The 26609-nt window shown below is 49.5% G+C and overlaps 1 protein-coding gene across 2 annotated transcripts in view; it reads right to left on the minus strand.

Annotated features, from left to right (window-relative positions):
* The window catches only part of SH3GL1 (SH3 domain containing GRB2 like 1, endophilin A2), a 93425-nt gene that overhangs the window by 16822 nt on the left and 49994 nt on the right, over positions 1-26609 (minus strand). For both annotated transcript variants that reach the window (XM_058163620.1, XM_058163619.1), the window contains exons 2-6: positions 24893-24961; positions 21994-22066; positions 9578-9721; positions 5259-5392; positions 2124-2282 (exon numbers count right to left, since the gene is read on the minus strand). In XM_058163620.1, coding sequence (XP_058019603.1) covers positions 2124-2282; positions 5259-5392; positions 9578-9721; positions 21994-22066; positions 24893-24961 — 579 coding nt within the window. The remainder of the gene's footprint in view (positions 1-2123; positions 2283-5258; positions 5393-9577; positions 9722-21993; positions 22067-24892; positions 24962-26609) is intronic.

The raw sequence follows: 26609 nt of genomic DNA on the forward strand, positions 1-26609 counted from the left end.
TAAAAAAGAACACCACCTTCTGATGATCGTGTGGCTCAGCTGGGTGGGTGGTGGTTCTCCGAACCACCTGCCGCCATCGCTACCGGATCGGGTGATCCGGTCTGAACCGGGAGCATTTCACCCCTGGTACAGGATCTCCTGCTTGAGTAGGGGGTTGGACTAGAAGATCTCCAAGGTCCCTTCCATCTCTATTCTGATTGACTGACTCCTTGTTACCTCAGATATTAGCTTAGAAGCCAGCGCTATAACTCACATTGTCATCACGGACCTGGCTGGAATTAAACCAGGATGTGATTTGTTTGGGGCTTAATGTAATGTGCGAACCCAGCCCACTGATTCCCTAGTTTGCTAAGGGAGACAGTTTGGTCTAGTGGTTAAGACTTAGACTTAGAAAGACTTAGAAAGCGGGGGATCAGGAGTTCAAGTTGAAGTTCAGAAGTCACAAAAGGACCATAGTTCCCCACTTCTGGCCTATAGCAGCGATGGTTAACCTTTTTGGTGCCGAGTGCCCAAACCACGCGCCCGCTTGCACAAATGCACGTGTGCATGACAAAATGCAACGCGAGTGCCCCCCCGCGCAAGTGCCCCAGCCTCCCTCGCCAATTTTTGGCTTTCAGGTTGGTGCGGGCGGCTTTCCAGGCCCAAAATGGAGCGCGGGGGGTGTTGTGTCTTGCCTGCTCTCACCGCAGCCGGGGCCTTCTTATCTGCTTCCGAACGCTGAGGAATGTCCTAGTATGCCTCCCGGCCCCAGCCCTGGCTCCATGCCCAGACAGGCTGAGGAGGAGGAAGCACCTCCCGGCCCCAGCCCTGACTCCATGCCCAGGCAAACGGAGCAACTAGACCCCTCCCCCTCCCCCACAGCATGTGAGCCTGAGGAAGGTCAATTGCCAACAGCTGCCGACTGGAGTGACCCTCGCTTCAGAAGAATTGATAGGCGGCGGCATCAGAAGGAAGGGAGGGGCAGGCCTGGATAAGTGCTGAGTCATGGAGCCAAACCCCATGGCCTATATAAAGGATCTGCTTTCTGGCATTCTCTGAGTCAGGCAAAGTCTAACATATCTTGCTGAAGTCACTTTCTGGTCTCCTGCCTGCCTTGAGGACTTTGCTAGGACTTTGGCAGAGCTGCAGAGGCACGCCTGATTCGGATTTCCCTGACCCGGTCGTCAGCGGAGGAGTGGGACACGACAGGGGGAGGGAGGGTACATGCACGCGCACCCTCCCCCAAAATGCAATGCGAGCATCCCCACACATGCACCCCATCCCCCGTGCGTCCACGGCAGAGACCCGAAGACCAGTTGAGCGGCGGGAGGAGCGCGGGCATGTGCGGTGGAGCTGGGCTGGAGCGACGGCTGGCGTGCCCGCAGAGAGGTTTCTGCATGCCACCTGTGGCCCACGTGCCATTGGTTTGCCATTGCGTGCCAGGATGGGGGGGAGGGGAAGGTTCGCGCGCAATTGTGCCCACACCCATAATTCTATGTGCCCTGACCTGCGCATGCGCGCGCAACCCCCCTCCCCCCCGCTCCTGGCACATTATGGCCTGGTAGGCCCATTTTTCTTTCTCACCTGGCTCCAGGTCCTCTCTATGCATTTGGGGAGGGCGAAAACAGCCTTTCCCAGCCCGTCGGAGGCCCTCCGGAGACCCAAAATGGCCCATTTCCCAACTTCCGGTTGGACAGGAAGTGACGTTTTTTGCTCTCCCCAGCCCCCAGAGCCTCTCTAGAAGTCTCTGGAGGCTGGGGACAGCAAAAAAAATAATAATCACTTCTTGTCCATCTGAAAGTTGGGAAATGGGCCGTTTTGGGCCTCCAGAGGGCCTGTGGAAGGCCGGTTTTCCCCTCCCTAGATACATAGAGAGGATCTGGAGCCAGGTGAGAAAGAAAAACGGGCCTTCCCCACCCACCGCAGGCCCTCCGAAGGCAGGAAACAGCCTGTTTCCCTACTTCTGGTGGGCCCAGAAGGCCCGAATTTCAGCTGGCTGGCATGCGCATGCGCGCCAGAGCTGAGCTGGCGTGCCCACTGATATGGCTACGCGTGCCATAGGGTCGCCATCCCGGGTATAGGATTTTGACACGGGACAACCTAAAGCTTCTAAATCCATTCTTGGTCGCAAGGCCCACACTTACGTCGGTCTCGAGGAGATTGTGCATACTCGTCTCCGCCACTTCCTTGGACTCCTCAAACTTTTCCAAAGCTTGTCGCAATTCTTCATCCGGAATTTTCCCTTGGCGTTTCTTTTTGTAGTCAAAATCCAAACGTCGCCCTTCTAACTTTTTCAGGTGGTGCTTTTTAGGGGAGGAAGGAGGAGGGAAAAAAAAAAAAGCAAATAGTAGAGATGGGGCACGCTCGGCTTTTTCAAGTTAAACTACTTTTGAATGCCAATTCTTCCCCCAATTAAATGGTTTATTAACAAGCACTTGGTAATATTGGAGAATATTCGCCTGCCGTGAACAGGATTGGTTGTGTAATAAAATCACTCCGCAAATGAGGTCATTTTGTTCAATTAATTACATCTGCCTAATATTATGTAAGACATAATTTACATATTATATAAATACAGGCAGACTTACAACCATAACTGAGCCAAAACTTTTGTTACTAAATGAGACGTTCAAGTGAATTTTGCTCCATTTTATGCCCTTTCTTGCCAGAGTTGTTAAGTGAATCACCTGAGTTGGTAAAGTAGCAACACGGTTGTTAAGTGAATCAGGAGATCCTTTTGACTTTTTTTATCAGAAGGTCTCAAAAGGGGATCAGGTGACCCCCGGGACACTGCAACCCTCATAAATATCAGTCAGTTCCCACGGGTCTTAACCTTGATCATGTGACCATGGGGATGCAGCAAATGGCCGTAAGTGTGAAAAATGGCCACGAGTCTCCTTTTTCCAATGCCGTCGTAACTTCAAACGGTCACTAAATGAACCATTGTAAGTCAAGGACCACTGCACCGCAAATGTTCTCCACTGAATAATGGTGTCGTGAAATAAAGGCCAAAGGAGAAGGTATATATATATATATATATTAATTTGCATTTATATCCCGCCCTTCTCCGAAGACTCAGGGCAGCTTACACTATGTCAAGCAATAGTCTTCATCCATTTGTATATTATATACAAAGTCAACTTATTGCCCCCAACAATCTGGGTCCTCATTTTACCTACCTTATAAAGGATGGAAGGCTGAGTCAACCTTGGGCCTGGTGGGGCTTGAACCTGCAATAATTGCAGGCAGCTGTTGTTAATAACAGACTGCATTAGTCTGTTGAGCCACCAGAGGCCCTTTTAAATACCAATTATTTGCATTATGGTGTTGTCATACCCCACAACTACTGGGATCATCAAACTCCTGACAGTTACAAGTTACAACGGCATTAAAAAAAAGAAAAAAGAAATTGCTGACAGTTTTTCATAGTTACGACCGCTGCAGCCTCCGCGTGGTCACGTGATCAAAATTTGGACGCTTGGAAACTGGCATGACAGTTGCAGCCTCCCAGGGAAATATGACCCCCCCCTCCCCTTTTTTCTGACGAGCACCATCAATGGGATGTCCCGATTCACTTAACAACCGTGTTTTAAGTTAATTCGCTTAACTTAAAAAGACGGCGATTCGCTTAACAACCGCGGCAAGAAAGGTTTGTCAGACGAGGCAAAACTCGCTAAATAACTGTTAATAACTCGCTTAGTAACTGTTAATAACTCGCTTAATAACTGTTAGTAATTCACTTAATAACTGTCGCTTAGCCACAGGAACATTGGGCTCCGTTGTGGTCATAAGGCAAGGGATATGTATAGTTTCCTCCTTATTTATTTATATTTAGGTGCTGATGTGACAATATTGAGATAAGAACACAATGCAATATAAAATTAAATCAACTAGATTTAATGCCTCTGACTGATCAATTCAGGATTATTTATTTATTTATTTATTTTATTCAATTTTTATACCGCCCTTCTCCCGAAGGACTCAGGGCGGTGGACAGCCAAGTAAAACTCACAGTATAAACATTAAAAGAAATTAAAACAAAACATATTATAAGGTGGCCAAATTTAAAACAATTTAAAACATTAAAATATAAATAACCCCAATAAAATTTTAGGCCAGTCCCGCTTGAGTAAATAGGTGCGTTTTCAGCTCACGGCGAAAAGTCCGAAGATCAGGCACTTGGTGTAATCCAGGGGGAAGCTCGTTCCAGAGAGTAGGTGCTCCCACAGAGAAGGCCCTACCCCTGGGGGCCGCCAGCCGACATTGTTTGGCGGACGGCACCCTGAGAAGGCCCTCTCTGTGAGAGCGTACGGGTCGGTGGGAGGCAAAAGGTAACAGCAGGCGGTCCCGTAAGTACCCGGGTCCTAAGCCATGGAGCGCTTTAAAGGTGGTAACCAAGATCTTAAAGCGCACTCAAAAGACCACAGGAAGCCAGTGCAGACTGCGCAGGAGTGGTGTTACATGGGAGCAACGAGTTGCTCCCACAATTACCCGCGCAGCTGCGTTCTGGACTAGCTGCAGCCTCCGGGTGCACTTCAAGGGCAGCCCCATGTAGAGAGCATTGCAATAATCCAAGCGGGAGATGACAAGGGCATGTGACCGTGCATAAGGCATCCCAGTCAAGGAAGGGGCGCAACTGGCGCACCAAGCATACTTGGTGGAAGGCCCTCTTGGAGACGGCCGCCAAATGATCGTCAAACGACAGCCGCCCATCCAAGAGGACACCCAAGTTGCACACCCTCTCCGTTGGGACCAGTAACTCGCCCCCCACAGTCAGCCGCGGCTGCAGCTGACTGTACCGGGGTGCCGGCATCCACAGCCACTCCATCTTGGAGGGATTGAGCTTGAGTCTGTTTCTGCCCATCCAGACCCGTACGATATAGGTAGAACGACATCCAGCAGGGATCCCGTAAACCAGAGGTCTCCAAACTTGGCAGCTTTAAGACTGGCTGGAGAATTCTGGGAGTTGAAGTCCACTAGTCTTAAAGCTGCCAAGTTTGGAGACCTCTGCCTTAAACCAAAGCCAGTTGTTAAGGCCTTCCTGTAGGTCAACTGTAGCCCTGTTAAGACGGGTGAACTTCAACTCCCAGAATATCCCAGCTAGCAATGCTGGTTGGGGTATTCTGGGAGTTGAAGTCCACCCGTCTTAAAAGGGCTACAGCTGCGCCATCATGGTGGGACCCACAAGATCTCTTGTTCCCTTCAAGGACACGAATCCCATCCAACTCTCGGTCTCTCCTTCCAAACCTCCCTCCCCCGCGCCCCCCTCAGGAGATTACCTGGATCTCTTTCAAGTCCTTGTCGCACAAATTCTGAAGGGGATCGATAAAGTTCTGCTTGACCTCGATGTCCAGAGAATCCTTCACCTCGGCCAGGCGCTTCATAGATTCGCCAGCGTCCAGCAAGGCGTCGCCTTTATCCGTTGGGAGAAAAGAAAGCAGATCCGTTGGGAATCGGGAGGAGAAGGGAATGGGATCGACTGATCCTTATGAGCACTGTTCACGCCGCAGAGATTTCTGACCTGGCCTACGATCTATGAGGAGCATTGCTGACAAACTGATAATCAGGGATTGGGGAAGGATTAATCCTGGATCCCTCTGGTCAGAAGGATCAGGAAGGATCTATCGGAGTGATTGAAGGAGCTGAGGAGAGAACCTGGTCAGAAGGATCAGGAAGGATCTATCGGAGTGATTGAAGGAGCTGAGGAGAGAACCTGGTCAGAAGGATCAGGAAGGATCTATCGGAGTGATTGAAGGAGCTGAGGAGAGAACCTGGTCAGAAGGATCAGGAAGGATCTATCGGAGTGATTGAAGGAGCTGAGGAGAGAACCTGATCAGAAGGATCAGGAAGGATCTATCGGAGTAATTGAAGCAGCTGAGGAGAGAACCTGATCAGAAGGATCAGGAAGGATCTATCGGAGTGATTGAAGGAGCTGAGGAGAGAACCTGATCAGAAGGATCAGGAAGGATCTATCGGAGTGATTGAAGCAGCTGAGGAGAGAACCTGATCAGAAGGATCAGGAAGGATCTACCGGAGTGATTGAAGGAGCTGAGGAGAGAACCTGATCAGAAGGATCAGGAAGGATCTATCGGAGTGATTGAAGGAGCTGAGGAGAGAACCTGATCAGAAGGATCAGGAAGGATCTATCGGAGTAATTGAAGCAGCTGAGGAGAGAACCTGATCAGAAGGATCAGGAAGGATCTACCGGAGTGATTGAAGGAGCTGAGGAGAGAACCTGATCAGAAGGATCAGGAAGGATCTATTGGAGTAATTGAAGGAGCTGAGGAGAGAACCTGGTCAGAAAGATCAGAGGAAGGATCTATGAGACATCTAAAGAAGAGATACTGTTAGAAACTGGATTAGATAACTGTCTTGCACATTGACAAAAAAAATCAAAACATAAGATACAAATTAGATGGACATGACCTTATAGATGACCCTCACTCTGTCAATGACCTATGTGCCAGAGCCCACTGTAACAACATTGCCAAAAAGGCGCTAAGTGTTGTGAACCTAATCTTGCGTAGCTTCTTCTCTGGTAATATTGTACTACTAACTAGAGCATGCAAAACATTTGCTAGACCAGTTCTTGAATACAGCTCATCCGTCTGAAACTCGCACTGCATATCGGACATAAATACAATCGAGAGAGTCCAGAGATATTTTACGAGAAGAGTCCTCTACTCCTCTGCTCGCAATAAAATACCTTATGCCACCAGACTCCAAATTTTGGGCTTAGACAACTTAGAACTATGCAGACTTCAATCTGACCTAAGCATAGTACATAAAATTATCTACCACAATGTCCTACCTATCAATGACTACTTCAGCTTCAACCATGACAATACATGAGCAAATAATAGATACAAACTCAAGGGAAACCGATCCAAACTCGATTGCGGAAAATACGACTTCAGTAACAGAGTGGTCAATGTCTGGAATGCACTACCTGACTCTGTGGTTTCTTCCCCAAACCACCAAAACTTTAAGCTTAAGCTGTCTACTGTTGACCTCACCCCATTCCTAAGAGGTCTATAAGGGGTGTGCATAAGTGCACCAGCGTGCCTACTGTCCCTGTCCTAATATTCCTTTTTTATTCTTACTCTTTTCATGTATTCAAATTATCTTTATACTTTTAGATGATCTCAAAAATCCTTTGCAAATCCTTACATTCTACGATTCTTTGATCTGGATATTTTTTTTCCCACATATTATTTTGCCTAGATGGGAAGTCAGGCTGTGAACAAGTTTGCTAGACCTAGATAAATATGGAATTCTGTATAAGGAAAACTCAAGAGAAGAAGAATGCGTCTATGTATAATAACCGCTCTTCTCCTTTTTGTGCCCAACAGCTGACTCTAATTTTCTCTTCTCCCGGGTCTCCGGCTGATCATTATAAATGAATTAAAACTCATGATTTAAAACAGACCCAGACAATCGTAGTTCCAGAAAAAGCCTTTTGCTGGAAGAAGCCCTCCATAGTGGGCTGTAAATTTTTAACCACTTAAGGAATCATCATACCAACTGCAGTTCAATTACAATTTAATGTAAATTTCATTCCTTGTTTTAAATTCAATCCAATGCCATTTTTGTCCATCCCCAGCCCATTATCCTGGGCCTATTTTGTTGGAATGTAGTTCTTAGCACATCGTTCCAAAAGTCGACATGCTTCTGAAAGTCCACCACATCTGGAGGACATCAGCTGGCACCAACAAGCCCCGTGGAAGCCAGCAACACAGGCTGGAATGTCTCACTATTTCGCAGAAGGTATCCAAGTGTTACAAGCCAGGATTCACAGTGTGTCTCTTAAACTGAAACCAGGAGTCAGTTCACGTGCAGTTGGAAGGCATTTCTCAAGCAAGGAAGGAAGGAGGGAGGGAAAATAGAGGGAGGGAGGGAGGGAAGGAAGGAAGGAGAGAGAGAACTGAATAAGGGAGCAAAGAAGGAAGGAGGGAGGGAAATAGGGGGATGGAAGGAAGGAAGGAAAGAAAGAAGGAAGAAAGGAAGGAAGGAGGGAGGGAAAATAGAGGGAAGGAAGGAAGGAAGGAGAGAGAGAGAGAACTGAATAAGGGAGCAAGGAAGGAAGAAGGAAGGGAAAATAGAGGGAGGGATGGAGAAAGGAAATAGAATGGAAGGGAAGGGGAGGGAGGGAGGGAGGGAGGGAGGGAGGAAGGAAGGAAGGAAGGAAGAAGAGAGAACTGAGTAAGGGAGGAAGGAAGGAAAAATGGAGGGAAGGAAGAAAGGAAGAAAGGAAGGAGAGAGAACTAAGGGAGGGAGGAAGGAAAGAAGGAGAGAGAGAACTGAATAAGGGAGCAAGGAAGGAAGAAGGAAGGAAAATAGAGGGAGGGAGGGAGAAAGGAAATGGAAGGGAAGGGAAGGGAGGGAAGGAGGGAGGAAGGAAAGAAAGAGAGAACTGAGTAAGGGAGCAAGGAAGGAAGGAGGGAAGGAAAATGGAGGGAGGGAGGGAGGGAAGGAAGGAAGGAGAGAGAGAACTGAGTAAGGGAGCAAGGAAGGAAGAAGGAAGGGAAAATAGAGGGAGGGATGGAGAAAGGAAATGGAATGGAAGGGAGGGAGGAAGAGAGTGAAAACAGAGGTGGAGGTGGTGAGCCTTTGAGAGCTGCATGCAGTGAAATTTCACTTTAAGATATGCTGATTAGTGTACATTCAAAGTGACAATAAAGCGATGGGGAAATGCTCTGCGGGTTGCCACCGGTTTGCTGCCCGCGTATGCGCGCTGCGCACCAAATGTGTGCTGCGTGCGTGCATGCACTGCACGTGCCAAATGTACCCTGCACACACACGCATGCACAGTACACATCAAATGCGTGCTTTGCACAGAAAAAGGAGCCGTCTGAAGGTAAGTAGAACAGCAAGGGTGGGGGGAACAGCTGTGCCTCGCGATTTAGATTCGCCAGAAAGCAGGATTTCCTGCTTTCTAGCAAATGTAAATCATAACATAACATAACATAACAACAGAGTTGGAAGGGACCTTGGAGGCCATCTAGTCCAACCCCCTGCCCAGGCAGGAAACCCTACACCATTTCAGACAGATGGTTATCCAACATTTTCTTAAAAATTTCCAGTGTTGGAGCATTCACAACTTCTGCAGGCAAGTTGTTCTACTGATTAATTGTTTTAACTGTCAGGAAATTTCTCCTTAGTTCTAAGTTGCTTCTCTCCTTGATTGGTTTCCACCCATTGCTTCTTGTTCTACCCTCAGGTGCTTTGGAGAATAGTTTGACTCCCTCTTCTTTGTGGCAGCCCCTGAGATATTGGAAGACTGCTCTCATGTCTCCCCTAGTCCTTCTTTTTATTAAACTAGACATACCCAGTTCCTGCAACCGTTCTTCATATGTTTTAGCCTCCAGTCCCCTAAATCGTGCGGCACAACTGATTGTCGGAAATAACGGTTCGGTTGAACCGGAAGCTTTTATTACTACCGGTTCACCCAAACCGGTGCAAACCGGTAGCATTTCACCCCGGCAATAAAGTTATTCTATTCTATCCATCCATCCGTCCATCATCTTCTTTTTTTAACCTGGCTGCAGAAGGTAACTTTCCGCCAATATATTCCTTTCGCGGAAAGACAGATGCTCACCGAAGTTGGAATCGTCGCCCAGCTCCTTGCCGTATCGCATCATGGACTCGCCTAGGAGGCCTTCGGACTGCGGGTACCCTGGATTCTTCACCTGCCCTCGGATCTTGGAAACCGTGTTCAACATGGTCAGTTTCGCCCGGGATGCTAACACAGGGGAAAGAATGAATGAATGAAAGAATGAATGAATGAATGAATGAATGAAAGAAAGAAAGAAAGAAAGAAAGAAAGAAAGAAAGAAAGAAAGAAAGAAAGAAAGAAAGAAAGAGCCATGGTTGAATTCACATTCTACAGTTCTTGGCCAAAAAATACAATATTTGGAGCTCAGGGTTGACATAAGGAGACTTTGGTCCGCTCTGAGTTTGGTGGTTTTCTTGCAGATGTTTCAGTACCTTACTAGGTAACATCATCAGTGCTCGAAGGGAGCGGGTCTTGAGGAGCGGAGGGGGAGAGGGAGGAAGCAGGAAAGGGGCGGAGGAGCAGGAGCAGAAGGTGGTGGTGGTAGTGGAGGAGGAGGAGGAGGACCGTGGGCTCCCTCTCTCTGAGCTTGACTGCTCTCTTGCAGATGTTTCATGAGCCAAGTAGGTAACCTCATCAGTGCTAGAAGGGAGGAGGAGGAGGAGAAAACTGTGAAGTCCTTGGTGCTCTCTGAGCTTGGTTGTTTTCTTGCAGATGTTTCATGACCCAACTAAGTAACATCATCAGAGCTAGAAAGGAATGGGATTTGTGGAGAAGGGGAGGTACAAGAGCAGGAGAAGAAGGTGGTGGTGGTGGAGGAAGAGGAGGAGGAGGAGGAGGAGGGGGAGGTGGATGGAAGAGGAGGAGGAGGAGGGGAAAGAGAAGGAGAAGGAGGAGGAGGAGGGGGAGGAGGGAAGAGGAGGAAGAGGGGAAGAAGGAGCAGGAGCAGGGGAAGAGGAGGAGGAGGAGGAAGCAGAGGAGGAGGAGGAGAAGGAGGGGAAGAGGAGGAGGAGGAAGAAGAGGAGTGGGGAGGAGGAGGAGGAGGAGAAGGAGGAAGAGGAGGAAGAGGAGAAGGAGGAGGAGGAGGGGAAGAGAGAAGGAGGAGGAGGAGGGGAAGAGGAGGAGGAGGAGGAGAAGGAGGAAGAGGAGGAAGAGGAGAAGGAGGAGGAGGAGGGGAAGAGGAGAAGGAGGAGGAGGAGGGGAAGAGGAGGAGGAGGAGTGGGGAGGAGGAGGAGGAGGAGGAGAAGGAGGAAGAGGAGGAAGAGGAGAAGGAGGAGGAAGAGGGGAAGAGGAGGAAGACGAAGAGGAGGAGGGAGGAAGAGAGGAGGAGGAGGGAGGAGGGAAGAGGAGGAAGAGGAGAAGGAGGAGGAGGAGGGGGAAGAGGAGAAGGAGGAGGAGGAGGGGGAAGAGGAGGAGGAGGAGGAGAAGGAGGGAAGAGGAGGAAGAGGAGAAGGAGGAGGAGGAGGAGGAAGAGGAGGAGGAGGAGGAAGAGGAGGAGGGAGAGGAAGAGGAGGAGGAGGGAGGAGGAAGAGGAGGAAGACGAGAAGGAGGAGGAGGAGGGGAAGAGGAGGAGGAGGAGGAGGAGGAGGAAGAGGGGAGGAAGAGGAGGAGGAGGAGGAGGAGGAGGAGGAGGAGGGGAAGAGGAGGAGGAGGAAGAAGAGGAGGGGAGGAGGAGGAGGAGAGAAGGAGGAAGAGGAGGAGAAGGAGGAGGAGGGGAAGAGGAGGAGGAGGAGAAGGAGGGGAAGGAGGAGGAGGAGGAGGAGAGGGAGGAAGAGGAGGAGGGAGGAAGAGGAGGAGGAGGAGGAGGGGAAGAGGAGGAGGAGGAGGAGGAGGAGGAAGAGGAGGAGGGGAGGAAGAGGAGGAGGAGGAGGAGGAGGGAGGAGGGAGGAGGAGGAGAAGAAGGAGGAGGAGAAGGAGGGGGAAGAGGAGAAGGAGGAAGAGGAGGAGGGGGAAGAGGAGGAGGAGGAGGAGGAAGAGGAGGAGGAGGAGGAGGAGGAGGGAGGAGGAGGAGAAGGAGGAGGAGGAGGAGGGGGAGGAGGAGGGGGAGGAGGAGGGGGAGGAGGACTGCAGGGTCCCTGATGTTCTCTGAGCTTGGTGGTTCTCCTGCAGTCATCTCATTACCCAACTACGCAACATCATCAGTGCTCAGGGTTGAACGATGGAGTCTTTGTTGCTCTCTGAACTTGTTGGGTTATCTTGCAGACGTTTCATGACCCAGCTAGGTGACATCATCGGATGTTAGAAGGGAGCCACGAGTATATAAAAATAAGAGCGAACCCTTCCTCCTGTTGTGACCCAGGTTCCTGGACCCAGACTCCTGGACTCGGATGATTCAGAAAATGAGGGAGAAGACCTGGCAAGCCCTGCTTCTCTTGAGCCCTCTCCCTCCCTGGCACCCACTCAAAGGGAGGGGCCGGCAAGGCCTGATTCTCCCGGGCCTTCTTCTGATTTGGCAACGCCCCAAGAACAGTTTTGGAGGGACGCAAGATTACGAAGGCTTGATCGACGTGCGCAGCAGCGGAAGAGTTGGGACAAAGCCAAGTCATAATTGTCATGCAGTGACATCTGCAGAGACTATAAATAGGAGGCGGGACTTCCTGGTTTTTTGTCTCGGACAAAGCAATGAATTTGGCGCAAGCTAATTCATGGAGGGAAGAATATATTCGTGAGTAATTCTGGCCTTATCTATAATTTCCTCGTTATCTCCAGAAACTTGGCAGGCCCGTGGGTAGACGTGGCCAGGACATGTATCTATGTAAATAAAAGGAAAAAAGGAAGGCCTCTGACGGACTCTTTGCTGGGAGTATTGGGGAAGGAAACAGAACATTTTGTCCAAGACCTGACTAAAACATCTTCCACCAAAGATGGATCAGCAGCAGGTACAGCAGCAGTTAGAGCAGCTACAGCGGCTAATCAACAGCTCCAGCAGCAAGTGGCTCACTTGGCAGGCCAACTTGCTGCCAGGAATGTGCCTGCAGCCCCCATCCTCCCACCTCCTCCTCGCCGCAGTGCCCGATAACCGTGCGGATAAGTTTTCTGGGCAGCCTGAGATGTTCCCGACCTTCTTGGGACAGTGCCAGCTCTACATGGCTATGAGGCCAGAGGATTTCCCAGACGACCGGGCTAAGGTGGCCTTCGTGATTAACCTTCTTTCCGGCTCGGCTGCTCGATGGGCCACGCCTCTTGCTCCAGGACAGCCCCTGCTGGCGGACCAACAGCGTTTTGGCAGCACCTCGCACCATGTATGAGGACCCGTTCGAATGCTGGCGGCAACCAGGCGCCTTAAGGAACTCCGTCAAGGAAACGCCCCTGCAGGAGTACATCGCCAATTTCGTCTTTTGTGCCAGGACTCTGACTGGAATGATGCAGCGCTGGTGGGCCAGCGTTCAGGAGGGACTCTCAGAGGAATTGCAAGACGAGCTGGCCCGCGTGGGCGCGCGGACCCTCGACAACTTGGTGCCCTTTGTCTCCGCCTCGATGCCCGTCTGCAACGGCGACCGTCCGTCGCACCCCGGGACCCTCCGTCGACATCTGCACCCCACTTCCTGCACCACCAGCACCCAGGGTCGCCCCACGTTTTGTAACCGCTGCGGAAGAGCCCATGGAGTTGGGGCGGCCAGACCTCGCCTAACAGCCCAGGAGGCGGAACCGGGCGCCAAGGGGATTGTGCCTGTACTGTGGGGAGCCCGCCACTTCGCCGCTTCTTGCCCCAGAAAGCGAAGTGGGGCACGACGCCGTCCCCGAATCACAGCGTGACCAATCGAAGCGGAGCAGGCCCGACCTCGGGAAACCCTAGGTCGGGCACGTACTAAGCCCCACTGGGCGTTGGAAGTAGACTCTGGGCCCCCTCGGCATCTGATTCTGGACACACGGATATGGTTGGGGAACCAGTCGGACGGGCTCCAGGCGCATGCGCTGGTGGACTCAGGGGCCACAACAAACTTTATGGACCAGGCCTTTGTGACCCAGTTTGCGGTCCCCGTGGTTCCGTGGACCCTCCGATGCGGTAGAGACAATTGATGGACGAGAACTGGTGTCCGGCCCCATTAAATTCGCCACCCAGCCTTTGCGCCTGGCTATTGGGGACCATGAGGAGGCGATCCAGTTTTATGTCACGGCGGACCTTCATTTTCCCTTGGTCCTTGGGTTGGCCTGGCTTGGACCCACGATCCTCAGGTGGCCTGGTCGCGAACGCCATCTCTTTCCCGAGTCTGCAGTGCGTCGATCACATCCGCCACACCTGTGCCGGCCAGAACGTCCCCACCGCTGCCATCACCTTGCCTCCTGAGCTGACGGACTTCGCCCGGCGTGTTCAGCGAGAAGGAGGCGGACCGACTACCCCGCATCGGCCCTACGATTGCCCGTGGACCTTCTGCCCAACGCACCACTGCCTGTGGGACGCCTGTATTCCATGTCGGAGCCCGAGTTGGCCGCCTCAGGGACTTCCTGGACAAAAACCTGGCCCGAGGGTTCATCCGCCTTCAAAGTCCCTCTCGGCCCCGGTCCTCTTTGTGAAGAAGAAGACAGGGGACTTGCGCCTATGCTGTGATTACCGCGGCTAAACGCCATTACGGTGCGGAATCGCTACCCCTGCCGCTCATCCGGAGCTACTGGAAAGGTTGCGGAGGCCACGATCTTCACCAAGCTCGATCTCCGGGGCCTACAACCTGGTGCGGATACGAGAAGGAGGCGAATGGAAGACGGCATTCGGCACCCGATACGGACACTACGAATACACTGTCATGCCATTTGGGTTGACCAATGCTCCCGCCGTTTTTCAGCACTTCATGAACGACGTGTTCCGAGACATGTTGGATCGGTTCGTGGTTATCTACCTCGACGACATCCTGATTTACTCCCGGTCCAGGGAAAGCCACCTTCGACACGTCAGTCTGGTTCTGCAACGCTATGGAGCAACAACTCAATGCGGCTGGAGAAATGCGTCTTCTTCCGGACTTCCATAGAATTCCTCGGGCATATCATCTCGCCCGAGGGCATAGCCATGGACCCATGTAAAGTAGAAGCTTTGTGTAGCTGGGAAGCCCCTCGTCGGGTGAAGGATGTTCAGCGCCTACTGGGCTTCGCCAACTACTACGGACCTTCATCCCGGGCTTCGCCACACTGACAGCTCGACTTACCCAGCTCCTCAGGAAGAAGATTGCATTCCGGTGGGGTCCCCCGCAGCAAGAAGCATTCACAGCCCTCAAGAAAGCCTTCGACACGGAACCCGTCCTGAGGCATCCCGACCCGCTCCGGCCTTTTGTGGTGGAAACGGACGCGTCAATGTGGCTCTGGGAGCGGTGCTGCTACAGGCTCCGGCGAATGGTGGCACACTTTTCCCGCGCTTACTACTCCCGGAAACTCAACCTTCCGAGCGCAACTACACTATCTGGGAAAAGAGTTGCTGGCTATCAAGGCTGCATTCGAGGCTTGGCGACACCATCTGGAGGGCCCGACATCAGGTGGAGGTCCGAACGGACCATCGGAATCTCGAGCACCTCACCACAGCTCGGAAGTTAAACCAGCGGCAGATCCGGTGGTCGTTGTTTTGCCCGGTTCAACTTCCGCGTGACCTACATTCCCAGCGGTCACAACCGGAGGGCGGATGCCCTGTCCCGCAAGCCAGAGTACCTCTGCGCCAAGGACCCCTTCCTCCACGGACAGTGCTGCGGCAGAAGCCTTGGCCGCAGCACGGAGCCAGTGGACTTGCGGGCCCAGGTGCGAGGCGCAGCGCCAGGACGCCTGGTCGCAGCAAAGGAGAGCGGAGGTGGGCCCCACGTCTCCTTGGACCTTGGAGGAGGACTTACTCAAGTTTCGGGCGATTATATGTGCCCACAGGACCACTCCGAGCCCTCGTCATGACCCAGTGCCACGACAACCCTGCAGCAGGACATTTTGGGTTCTTCAAGACCCTCCACCTGGTGACACGGACCTTTGGTGGCCCAGTGCGGCATGATATACATGCCTACGTGACATCCTGCGTACCGTGCCGGCAAGCCAAGACCGCCACGGGGCCTCCCGGGCTCCTCCAACCCTTGCCGACACCCGACAGACCCTGGGGGGCGATCTCTATGGATTTCCTGACAGACCTGCCGCCGTCCTCTGGGTTCACCACGGTGCTGGTGGTGGTGGACATGCTCACCAAGATGGCACACTTCATCCCATGCCGCGGACTGCCCACAGCCGCAAAAACGGCCCGTCTCTTTCTGCAGCACATCTTCCGCCTCCATGGTCTACCGGACAGGGTGGTTTCGGACCGTGGAGTTCAGTTCACAGCCCGCTTCTGGAAGAGCCTGATGGCCGCGTTGGAGGTGCAGGTATGTCTGTCGTCATCGCACCATCCGGAGACCGACGGGGGTACAGAGAAGGTCATCGGTATACTGGAACAGTATCTCCGTTGCTTCATCAACCAGCAACAGGACAACTGGGCCGACTACCTGTCTCTGGCGGAGTTTGCTTTTAACAACTCTCAGCACACCTCTACTCAGATGACCCCGTTCTTTGCCAATGTGGGGTACCATCCGCGGCTCTTCCCTCTGGCACCACCGGACTCTCCTGTTCCCGAAACGCAGACCTTCCTGACGGAATTGCATGCGGTCCAACAGTTGGTACGTCAGCAGCTGAATCGGGCAAAGGAGGACTACAAACGGTCCGCTGACCGCTCCCGACGGGCAACGCCCCCGCTGGCAGTTGGAGACCGGGTGTGGCTCTCCACCAAACACCTCCCGTCCGACCGGCCGGTAAAGAAGTTGGACCACCGATTCATCGGCCCGTTCCCTGTCGAGGCAGTCATCAACCCGGTAGCCTACCGACTGACCCTGCCACGATCCATGCGGATCCACCCCGTTTTTCACCGGTCCCTTCTGGTTCCTGAGGCCACACCGAGTCCCCTTCGGTGCCCAACAGCACCCGTCACTGTCGCCGAGGACGGGTCGGAGGAATCTGAAGTCCACAGCGACGAGACTCGCTGGCTAAAGGGTCGTTTCCAATATTTGATCGCGTGGAAGGGATACGGGACTGATTTCTCCTGGGTAGATGCCTCCGACGTTCATGCCCCTGACCTGGTGCAGGCCTTCCATGAGCAGAACCCAGCCCGACCGCATCCCGATCGTCAGCCCGGGGAAGGGCCCTGCGGTGAGGATAGTGTTGTGACCCAGGTTCCTGGACCCAGACTCCTGGACTCGGATGATTCAGAAAATGAGGAGAAGACCTGGCAAGCCCTGCTTCTCTTGAGCCCTCTCCCTCCCTGGCACCCACTCAAAGGGAGGGGCCGGCAAGGCCTGATTCTCCCGGGCCTTCTTCTGATTTGGCAACGCCCCAAGAACAGTTTTGGAGGGACGCAAGATTACGAAGGCTTGATCGGCGTGCGCAGCAGCGGAAGAGTTGGGACAAAGCCAAGTCATAATTGTCATGCAGTGACATCTGCAGAGACTATAAATAGGAGGCGGGACTTCCTGGTTTTTTGTCTCGGACAAAGCAATGAATTTGGCGCAAGCTAATTCATGGAGGGAAGAATATATTCGTGAGTAATTCTGGCCTTATCTATAATTTCCTCGTTATCTCCAGAAACTTGGCAGGCCCGTGGGTAGACGTGGCCAGGACATGTATCTATGTAAATAAAAGGGAAAAAAAAGGAAGGCCTCTGACGGACTCTTTGCTGGGAGTATTGGGGGAAGGGAAACAGAACACCTCCCTTCCAGCACTGATGATAGATCGATGGGTCACGAAACGTCTGGAAGAAAACCAGCAAGCTCAGAGAGCACCAAAGTTGAACCCCATAGTTGAACCCTGAGCTACAAGTATTCTCTTGTACAGGTACAATCACCTCTCCTGCGCAGGCTGCACTGGTTGCCGGTGGTCTTCCGGGTGCGCTTCAAGGTGTTGGTTATCACCTTTAAAGCGCTCCATGGCATCGGACTGGGATATTTACGGGACCGCCTGCTGCCGCCAGTTACCTCCCATTGTCCGGTACGTCCAGTGCGCGCTCACAGGGAGGGTCTTCTTAGGGTGCCGTCGGCCAGCCAATGTCGGCTGGTGGCCCCCAGGGGAAGAGCCTTCTCTGTGGGGGCCCCGGCTCTATGGAACGAGCTGCCGGTGGGACTCCGTCTTCTCCCTGATCTCCGGACCTTTAAACGCGAGCTCAAGACTTTCTTTTTCCACCAAGCGGGGCTGGCCTGAGTGATTGATTTTAATAATTAGGGATTTTAGCGGGTTTTTAACAGGGGTTTTTTATCTTTGTATTTTTATTCTAATAGTTTTAAGTATACAGCAGTTTAATAAGTTTTTTTTAATTTTGTTACGGTATTTTAAATGGTTTTTGTATTCTTGTTTTATTTGCTGTACACCGCCCTGAGTCTTCGGAGAAGGGCGGTATAAAAATGTGAATAATAAATAAATAAATAAATCAGTACAAACAACCAAATTCAGAGAGCAACAAGCAACAAGCTCTACTCCCTTCCACCACTAATGATCTTATTTATTATTTTATTTTATTTTATTAGATTTTTATACCGCCCTTCTCCCGAAGGACTCAGGGCGGTGTACAGCCCTGTACTGTTATTTTAGTCTGTATTTATATGTGCTTTTTTATTTGCCTGTGAACCGCCCTGAGTCCCTTGGGAGATAGGGCGGTATATAAATGTGATAAAATAAATAAATAAATAAAATAAAAGATAAAAAACCCTTACTTGATTGGATCATAAAACATCTGCAAGAAAACCACCAAGCTCAGAGAGCACCAAGGGCCTCACAGTTCCTCCTCCTCCTCCTCCTCCTCCACCACCACCACTCTGCAAATCCCTTTGCTTCTAGCCCTGATGATGTTACCTAGCTAGGTGAAAAAACGTCTGCAAGAAAAGAACCAAGCTCAGGGAGTACCAGAGACCCCCACAGATTGTTGTCCTCTCCCTTCCCCCTTCCTTCCAACACTGATGATGTTACCTAGTTGGGTACTACCCTGTTTCCCCGAAAGTAAGACATCCCCCGATAATAAGCCCAACCGGACTTTTGAGCGCATGTGCTAAAACAAGCCTCCCTGCCCCGAAAATAAGCCCACCCCGAAAATATTTAAACGCAGAGCTGGGAATCAGGTAAGACGGCAAGAGGAGCCCCGTCTTGCTCCACGCGCCCCAAAATAATAAGACCTCCCTGAAAAAAAGGCCAAGGGCCTCTGGTGGCTCAGACTGGTAAGACAGTCTGTTATTAACAGCAGCTGCCTGCAATTACTGCAGGTTCAAGTCCCACCAACACCCAAGGTTGACTCAGCCTTCCATCCTTTATAAGGTAGGTAAAATGAGGACCCAGATTGTTGGGGGCAATAAAAGTTGACTTTGTATATAATATACAAATGGATGAAGACTATTGCTTGACACATTGTAAGCCGCCCTGAGTCTTCGGAGAAGGGCGGGATATAAATGCAAATAAATAAATAAATAAAATAAATAAATAAAGGGCTTATTTCGGGGTTCAAAAATTAACCGACAGGGTCTTATTTTCAGGGAAACATGGTAATATGTCTCCAAGAAAACCACCAAGCTCAGAGAGCACCAAGGAGCCCACAGTCCTCCTCCTTCTCCTCCTCTCCACAAACCCTACTCCCTTCTAGCCCTGATGATGTTACCCAATTGGGTCATGAGACGTCTGCAAGGAAAAAACCATGCTCAGAGGACACCAAGCACCCACAGTCCTCCTCCTCCTCTTCTTCTTCCCCTCCTCCTCCTCCTCTTCTCCTCCGCCTCCTCCTCTCCACAAACCCCATTCCCGTCTAGCACTGATGAAGTTACCTAGTTGGGTCACGAAACGGTCTGCAAGAAAACCACCAAGCTCAGAGAGCACCACAGACACCCAGATCTTCCAATTTCAAAAAGAAAGCACAGACTGCCTTGCTGGCTGAGATCAAAAAAATTCATTATCCCGAAATATCACAGCATCTGGAAAGAGAGGCTGCTTTTCCAAGATAGGGAGGAGGAGAAAAGAGCCGGGTGTGAAGTTTGCCAATTCTTTATATATAGGTATTTGGCTGTTCGGGTTTTCTCCCGTGTAAAATTGGAAGTGTCTTGGCGACGTTTCGACGAAGTCTCATTTGTCATCTTCAGGCTTCAGCTTCGTGCTTCTGGGAGCAATGTGTGATCCCAAGACACTTCCAATTTTACACGGGAGAAAACCCGAACAACCAAAGACCTACATACAAACACCTGTGAAAACCTCAGAAAACTATATATATATATATATAGTTCTTTGGTTGTTCGGGTTTTCTCCCGTGTAAAATTGGAAGTGTCTTGGCGACGTTTCGACGAAGTCTCATTCGTCATCTTCAGGCTTCAGCTTCGTGCTTCTGGGAGCAAGAAGAAGCACGAAGCTGAAGCCTGAAGAATGAGAATGTCAGCCGCCAGCACTCAATTTTACACGGAGAAAACCCAACAACCAAAGACCTATATACAAACACCGTGAAAACCTCAGAAAACAAATATATATAGTTATATATATATATATATATATGTATGTCTTTGGTTGTTCGGGTTTTCTCCTGTAAAATTGGAAGTGTCTTGGCGACGTTTCGAAGTCTCATTTGTCATCTTCAGGCTTCAGCTTCGTGCTTCTGGGAGCAATGTGATCCCAAGACACTTCAATTTTACACGGAGAAAACCCGAACAACCAAAGACCTACATACAAACACCTGTGAAAACCTCAGAAAACTATATATATATATATATATTTCTTTGGTTGTTCGGGTTTTCTCCCGTGTAAAATTGGAAGTGTCTTGGCGACGTTTCGACGAAGTCTCATTCGTCATCTTCAGGCTTCAGCTTTGTGCTTCTGGGGCAAAAGAAGCACAAAGCTGAAGCCTGAAGATGAATGACGAATTGCGAACGCCGCCAAGACACTTCCAATTTTACGCGGGAAAAAACCCGAACAACCAAAGACCTATATACAAACACCCGTGAAAACCTCAGAAAACAAATATATATAGTTATATATATATATATATATATATGTATGTCTTTGGTTGTTCGGGTTTTCTCCTGTGTAAAATTGGAAGTGTCTTGGCGACGTTTCGACGAAGTCTCGTTCGTCATCTTCAGGTTGGTGTTTACTGCTTCGTGCTTCTAGGAGCAAATATATATATTTCCAAAGGAAGGGGAGGAGAGGGTGGAGAGATTTCTGAAGCCTTGTGGCCAAGTTGTAATGAATCCCTGGTGGGCTTACTTCACAAATGGGGCGGCAGAGCCTGCAGGAATGCAGGGCTTGGATCCAAGAAGTGACCGCAGGTTACAAGCATCTGCCCCGCTGGCTGGATCCGCCCAGGCCTCTTGGACCGCAGGGGGGAAATCCCCCGGGGGAAGATCCCTCTACCCACCCTCCTCTGTTTGCAGAGGGTCCGTTTCCATGATCACTGATGCCTGGGACAGCCCGCTGAGCTGGGATCAGCTTTCTCTCTCTGCTCAAATGAACTATGGGGAGTTCTTGACTTAGGACCACAATACAGGGAGAGAGGAAGGAAGGAAGGAAAAGAATGGAAGGACGAAAAGGAGGGTGCAGGGTAGGGAGGGAAGGAAGGAGTGAAAGGGTGGAAAGGAAGGAAGAGAAGGAGGAAGGAAGGAGAGGGAGGGAGGGGAGGAAAGATGGAAGGGAAGGAGGGGAAAGGAAAGGAGGGAGGGGGAGGGGAGAGGAAGGAAAGAAGCAAGCAAGCAAGCAAGGAAGGAAGGGAGCAGATGGGCATAGACGGGAGGGGAAGGAAGGGAAGATAGAAGAAAGGGAAAGAGAAAAAGAAAGATGGGAAGGAGGAGGAGGAAGAGGAGGAGAGGAAAGGAAAGGAAGAAAAGAGGAAGGAAATGGAAGGGGGAGGGAAAGGAAAGGAAGAAAGAAGGGAAGGGAAGAAGGAAAGGAAGGAAGGAAGGAAGGGAAGGGGGAAGAAAAGGAAAGGAGGGAAGGGAAGGAAAGGAAAGGAGGGAAGGGAAGGGAAGAAAAGGAAAGGAGGAAGGGAAGGAAAGGAAAGGAAAGGAGGGAGGGAAGGAAGGAAGGAAAGGAAAGGAGTGAGGGAAGGAAGGAAGGAGGGAAGGGAAGGAGGGAAGGGAAGGAGAGGAGGGGAGGGAGACAGGAAAGGAAAGGAAAGGAAAGGAGGGGAGGGGAGGGAAGGGAAGGGAAGGGAAGGGAAGGAGAGGAGAGGAGGGAGACAGGAAAGGAAAGGAAAGGAAAGGAAAGGAGGGGAGGGAAGGGAAGGGAAGGAAAGGAAAGGAGAGGAGGGGAGGGAGACAGGAAAGGAAAGGAGGGGAGGGGAGAGGAGGGGACGGAAGGAGGGAGAGAAGAAAGGAAATGAAATGAAAGGGTTTTTCCCCCCTCGAGAGGTGTTGAGATGTATTTTTATAGTTTCCATGGGGCCCATGGCCCATGAAGGTTTTTCTCAACAAAATCACAACAGAGGGAACAAATGTGGCAGGTGATAAGGACGGCAGAACTCTTACCGGGGTTCGGTTGCAGGTATTCTGTCGTTCTGGCCAAGATTTCCGTAACAGCCTTGCTGGTAAGGTCCACCTTCTGTAGAAACAGAAGTCATGAGTTGACAAAGTAATAAAAATGGGGGGGGGGAAATAAGGGGGGTGCTTTTGGAGATTCAGATTGTCCTCAACTTACAACAGCCTGCTTAGTAACCTTAGACTTAAAAATTTAGATAACTTTACTGCCACTTTGAATGTACACTAATCGGCATGCGATAAAATGAAATTTCGTGGCATACCGCTCTCAAAGGGTCACCATCTCCAATATTTACAGTAGATAAACACAACTAAATAAATAAATAAACACAAAATTATGCATATACCCACATCTATTATATGACCCAGAGAAACAACACAGTCTAGTTTGGATGTATACAGGTATTATCTTATTCTGGTGCACCAAACGGAGCTGGAAGTAATAATAATAATAATAATAATAATAATAATAATAATAATAATAATAATAATAATAATAATAATAATAATAATAATAGTAATAGTAATAGTAATAATAATTTGATCTGTGATACGAAATCCAGCATAGTTATCTCGTTTGCTGTGTATACTGTCGTTTTGTGTAAATAAAATAACAACAACAACAACAACAACAGAGTTGGAAGGGACCTTGGAGGCCTTCTAGTCCAACCCCCTAGTCAATGTTTTTACTTTCTTTTCCCTTTTTCTACACTTTTCCCTCCCTTAACTTTTTCCTTTTGCCTCCTCTATTTTCCTTACTATTTTCTTTTGTATTTTTGCAATTTTGTTAGAAACTAACAAGAAAGAAGAAAGAAAGGAAGGAAGGAAGGAAGGAAGGAAGGAAGGAAGGAAGGAAGGAAGGAAGGAAGGAAGGAAGAAAGAAAGAAAGAAAGAAAGAAAGAGAGAGAGAGAAAGGAAGGAAGGAAGGAAGGAAGGAAGGAAGGAAGGAAGGAAGGAAGGAAGGAAGGTAGAAAGGAAGAAAGAAAGAAGAAAGAAGGAAGGAAGGAAGGAAGGAAGGAAGGAAGAAAGAAAGACATGAATGATGGAATTATTCTAAAGAGATTCTCTGGTTCTTGAGCAGACTAAATTATGAAATATGGATATGAAAAATATGAAATATAAATTCTGCCCAAAAGATAAGCAGGCTGGGGCCCTGTTGTGTTTTGGCGTATGGCGCCAGGTGTATTGTGAAGGTAAAATATGCAGGTTGCCTACCTGAAGAGCAAATATTTGTATTAGTGGCCACACCCGGCCCTGGAATGCCCTTGTTATCAGAACAATATTAGATATTAGACCTTTTTTTTTTTTTCATCAAGCGGGGCTGATCTAATGACTAATTTTAATACTGAGGGTTTTTAGGGGTTTTTTAAGGGGTTTTAATATCTTTAGTATTTTTATTCTACAATTTTAACATGCAGCGTATTGAATTAGATTTTTAACTGAATATTGTATTTTAAATTTTTTTCGATATTTATGTTTTATTGATGCTGTACACCGCCCTGAGTCCTCGGAGAAGGGCGGTATAAAAATTTAAATAATAAATAAATAAATATAATGATATTTGCCAGGCCAAAGAAGTTTTCATTCTGCCTTTTCTGCTTATTCTATCGATCTCAAACATTATCTACCTCAAGCTTAAGCATCAATCTCTCTCCAAATGACGCTATAGAGCAGGGGTCTCCAATCTTGGCAACTTTTAAGACTTGTGGACTTCAACGCCCAGAATTTTTGGAGCCAAAACCAGCCTGAAAATAGGCGAAAAACGGCCTGAAAACCAGCCCGAAAACCAGCCAAAATCCAGGCATGTGCGCGCCGGCCAGCTGGTCTTTGGGTTTCCGGTGCTCCGGTGTAAACACATGCATGCGCGTTTCAGTTTGGGCACTGTGCTAGAAGGTACCAAAGATATCGCATGCATTTAGAGCAGCGGTCGCCAAGTGGTGGTCTGTGGACCACTGGTGGTCTGTGAGAAAATGCTAATGGCCTGCAGAAAAATTATTGGCCTTTTTTTATATTGCACTAAATCAGGAGTCTTCAAACTATGGCCCCTCAGCCAGATACGTGCAATGAACGTTTGTGTTGCTGCAGAGAGTCTCCCCCTTTGGGGTCTTTTTGTGTGGGTCGGAGGGGGAGAGAAATTCCGACTTGGGGTCTGCTTCAGCCTCCTGGTGGGGGGCTTTGGGTGAAGTCTGGAGGGAAGTGTCACTGGTGGCGAAGAGCTGCATCATGGCCTGGAACTGGCTGACCATCTCAGCCCGCTGAGCTTCAAGGTGCCAATACCTGGCCTTATACTCCCACAGGTCTTCCCTCTACTTGGAAAGCCTATGCTCCTAGTCCTCAGTGAGGTGCTTCTGCTGAGCTTCCTTCTCGGCAAGATCCAATTTGAACTGAGCCAGCTGTTTTGCCAACTTTTTCTCATGGTGGGTGCTTAGCTCCAGGAATTGCTTCCTGTTGGGACCCCAAGGAACCCGGGCGGGCAGGGAGGAAGGAAGAGGAGAGGAGGGGCCAGCAAGGTGCCCTTCGACATGAGTGATATCAAGCTGACCACACCCACCCAGTCACATGACCATCTAGCCACACCCATCCAGCTGGTCATTAGGCAGATCGTATTAGTGGTCCGCAGGATTTAAAATTATGAATTTAGTGGTCCCTGAGATCCGAAAGATTGGTGACCCCGGATTTCGAACATGAGTTTCCAAATTTGTGGACTTTAAAACTTGTGGACTTCAACTCCCAGAATTCCCCAGGCAAGGAGAAAGACTAGGGAATTCTGGGAGTTGAAGCCCACAAGTCTTAAAAAGTTGACAAATTTGGAGACCCCTGATGTAGACATTGTCCATACCACACAAAACCACGTTTTCCGTGCATTATTAGTTGGTTATCCTTAACACACCTTCTCCATTTCTTTGAAGTCCTCATCCAGCTTGGTTCCTTCAGCCCCGCCGACCTTCTCGCTGACCAGCTGTGAACCGAAACACAAAGGTTATTTTATTTTTTAAAAAGAGGAGCATTTATATATAGCAATTAGTCCTCGTTTAGCGACTGCCTCGGAGACTGACCGTTTACAGTTACGACAGGGATGAAAAAAAAAACCCCACTTTACGACCGATTCTCCGACGTGCAACTTTCACGGGCTGGCAAAGCAAATGACAGCTGAATGAAGACTGTGTGGAGAAGTGACTGCTTCGCTTAATGACCGTGTTGCTGATCCCAACTGTGGCTGCTAAATGAAGACGGCCTCCACGAGTTATGTATTTTTTACAGCTACTTTGAGACCACCCAATTCAATACCACCCCGGGTGGCTTACGACAAATGTTACAAACCGCCTATAATACATTTAAATTTCAATGAACTCCCAGTCAAAAAGACGCCAATCATTTACCCTGAATACCTAATCAACACACAGAATTGTAAATCTTCGTTCTCATATACAGCTAGTCGTCCTCCACTTATAATAGTTTTGTTTAGTGACCACTCAAAGTTACAACGGCACCGACAATTGAGCCCAAAACTTAAGTTGCTAAGTGGAACATTTGTGAAGTGAGCTTGACTCGCTTTGAATAGAATAGAATAGAATTTTTTATTGGCCAAGTGTGATTGGACACACAAGGAATTTGTCTTGGTGCATATGCTCTCAGTGTACATAAAAGAAAAGATACGACCTTTCTTGCCACTTTTCGCGTGGAGTGAATCGTTGCATTTGTTGAGTGAACCATCGGGCTTTGTTAAGTGAATCTGGATTCCCAACTGACTTTGCGCATCAGAAGGTCGCAAAAGCGGATCGCATGACCCCAGGACACTGCAACCGTCATAAATAGGAACCAATTGCCAAGCTTCCGAATTTTGAGCACGTGACCATGGGGACGCTGCAAGGGTCATAAATGTGAAAAACGGGGTTGTAGGTCACATTTTTCAGTGCTGCTGTAATTTGGAACAGTCACTAAATGAACCGTTGTAAGTGGAGGACTACCTGTAATTACAATAACAAGTGCTCTGGGACTTTAGACTCCAAATGAGAGATGGTATTCAGCTGGTTTAAACTGGTTCGCCCAAACCTACCCGTTCCGGCTCTATGCCATACTATTTAGGCACGTTTTTGAGGCCGGGTGTACGTGCGAAAGACGCGCGAGCGAGCAAAGCACATGCACAGAAGGCCAGGTAGTAACATAATGTGAAACCCACCATTGCTCCAAAGAGAGAGGCACCTGTCGCATAACATCCCACACTTTAACAATTGTCGATAAGAAAGACTAAAAAAAAAAATCCAGATAACATATCGGAAAGTACCTTTGAGGAGTAGACAAGAAGAAAAATCCACAAAATGCACAAATCTGAAAATAGAAATAGAACGACCGTGGCAAAAGAAAGCGAAGGTAGCATCAATATTGCGATAGGCTCCTTGGGTACAATCCCAATGTCAGGGTTCCAAGGAACACCCCCAACGAAATAAAGCTCTGAGGCTTGAGGTTTCTCAAACGTTATTATTCCTCATGACGCCTAATGTACTGTTCAACCATCGCATTCAATTTTTCAGCAGCTCCATTAGTGGCTGGATGGAAAGCGGAGCTAAATCCCTGGGATGACCCAATGGACCGCAGGAACTCCCTCC

This window comes from Ahaetulla prasina, chromosome 1 (genome assembly GCF_028640845.1).
Source record: "Ahaetulla prasina isolate Xishuangbanna chromosome 1, ASM2864084v1, whole genome shotgun sequence".
NCBI classification, from domain to species: domain Eukaryota; kingdom Metazoa; phylum Chordata; class Lepidosauria; order Squamata; family Colubridae; genus Ahaetulla; species Ahaetulla prasina.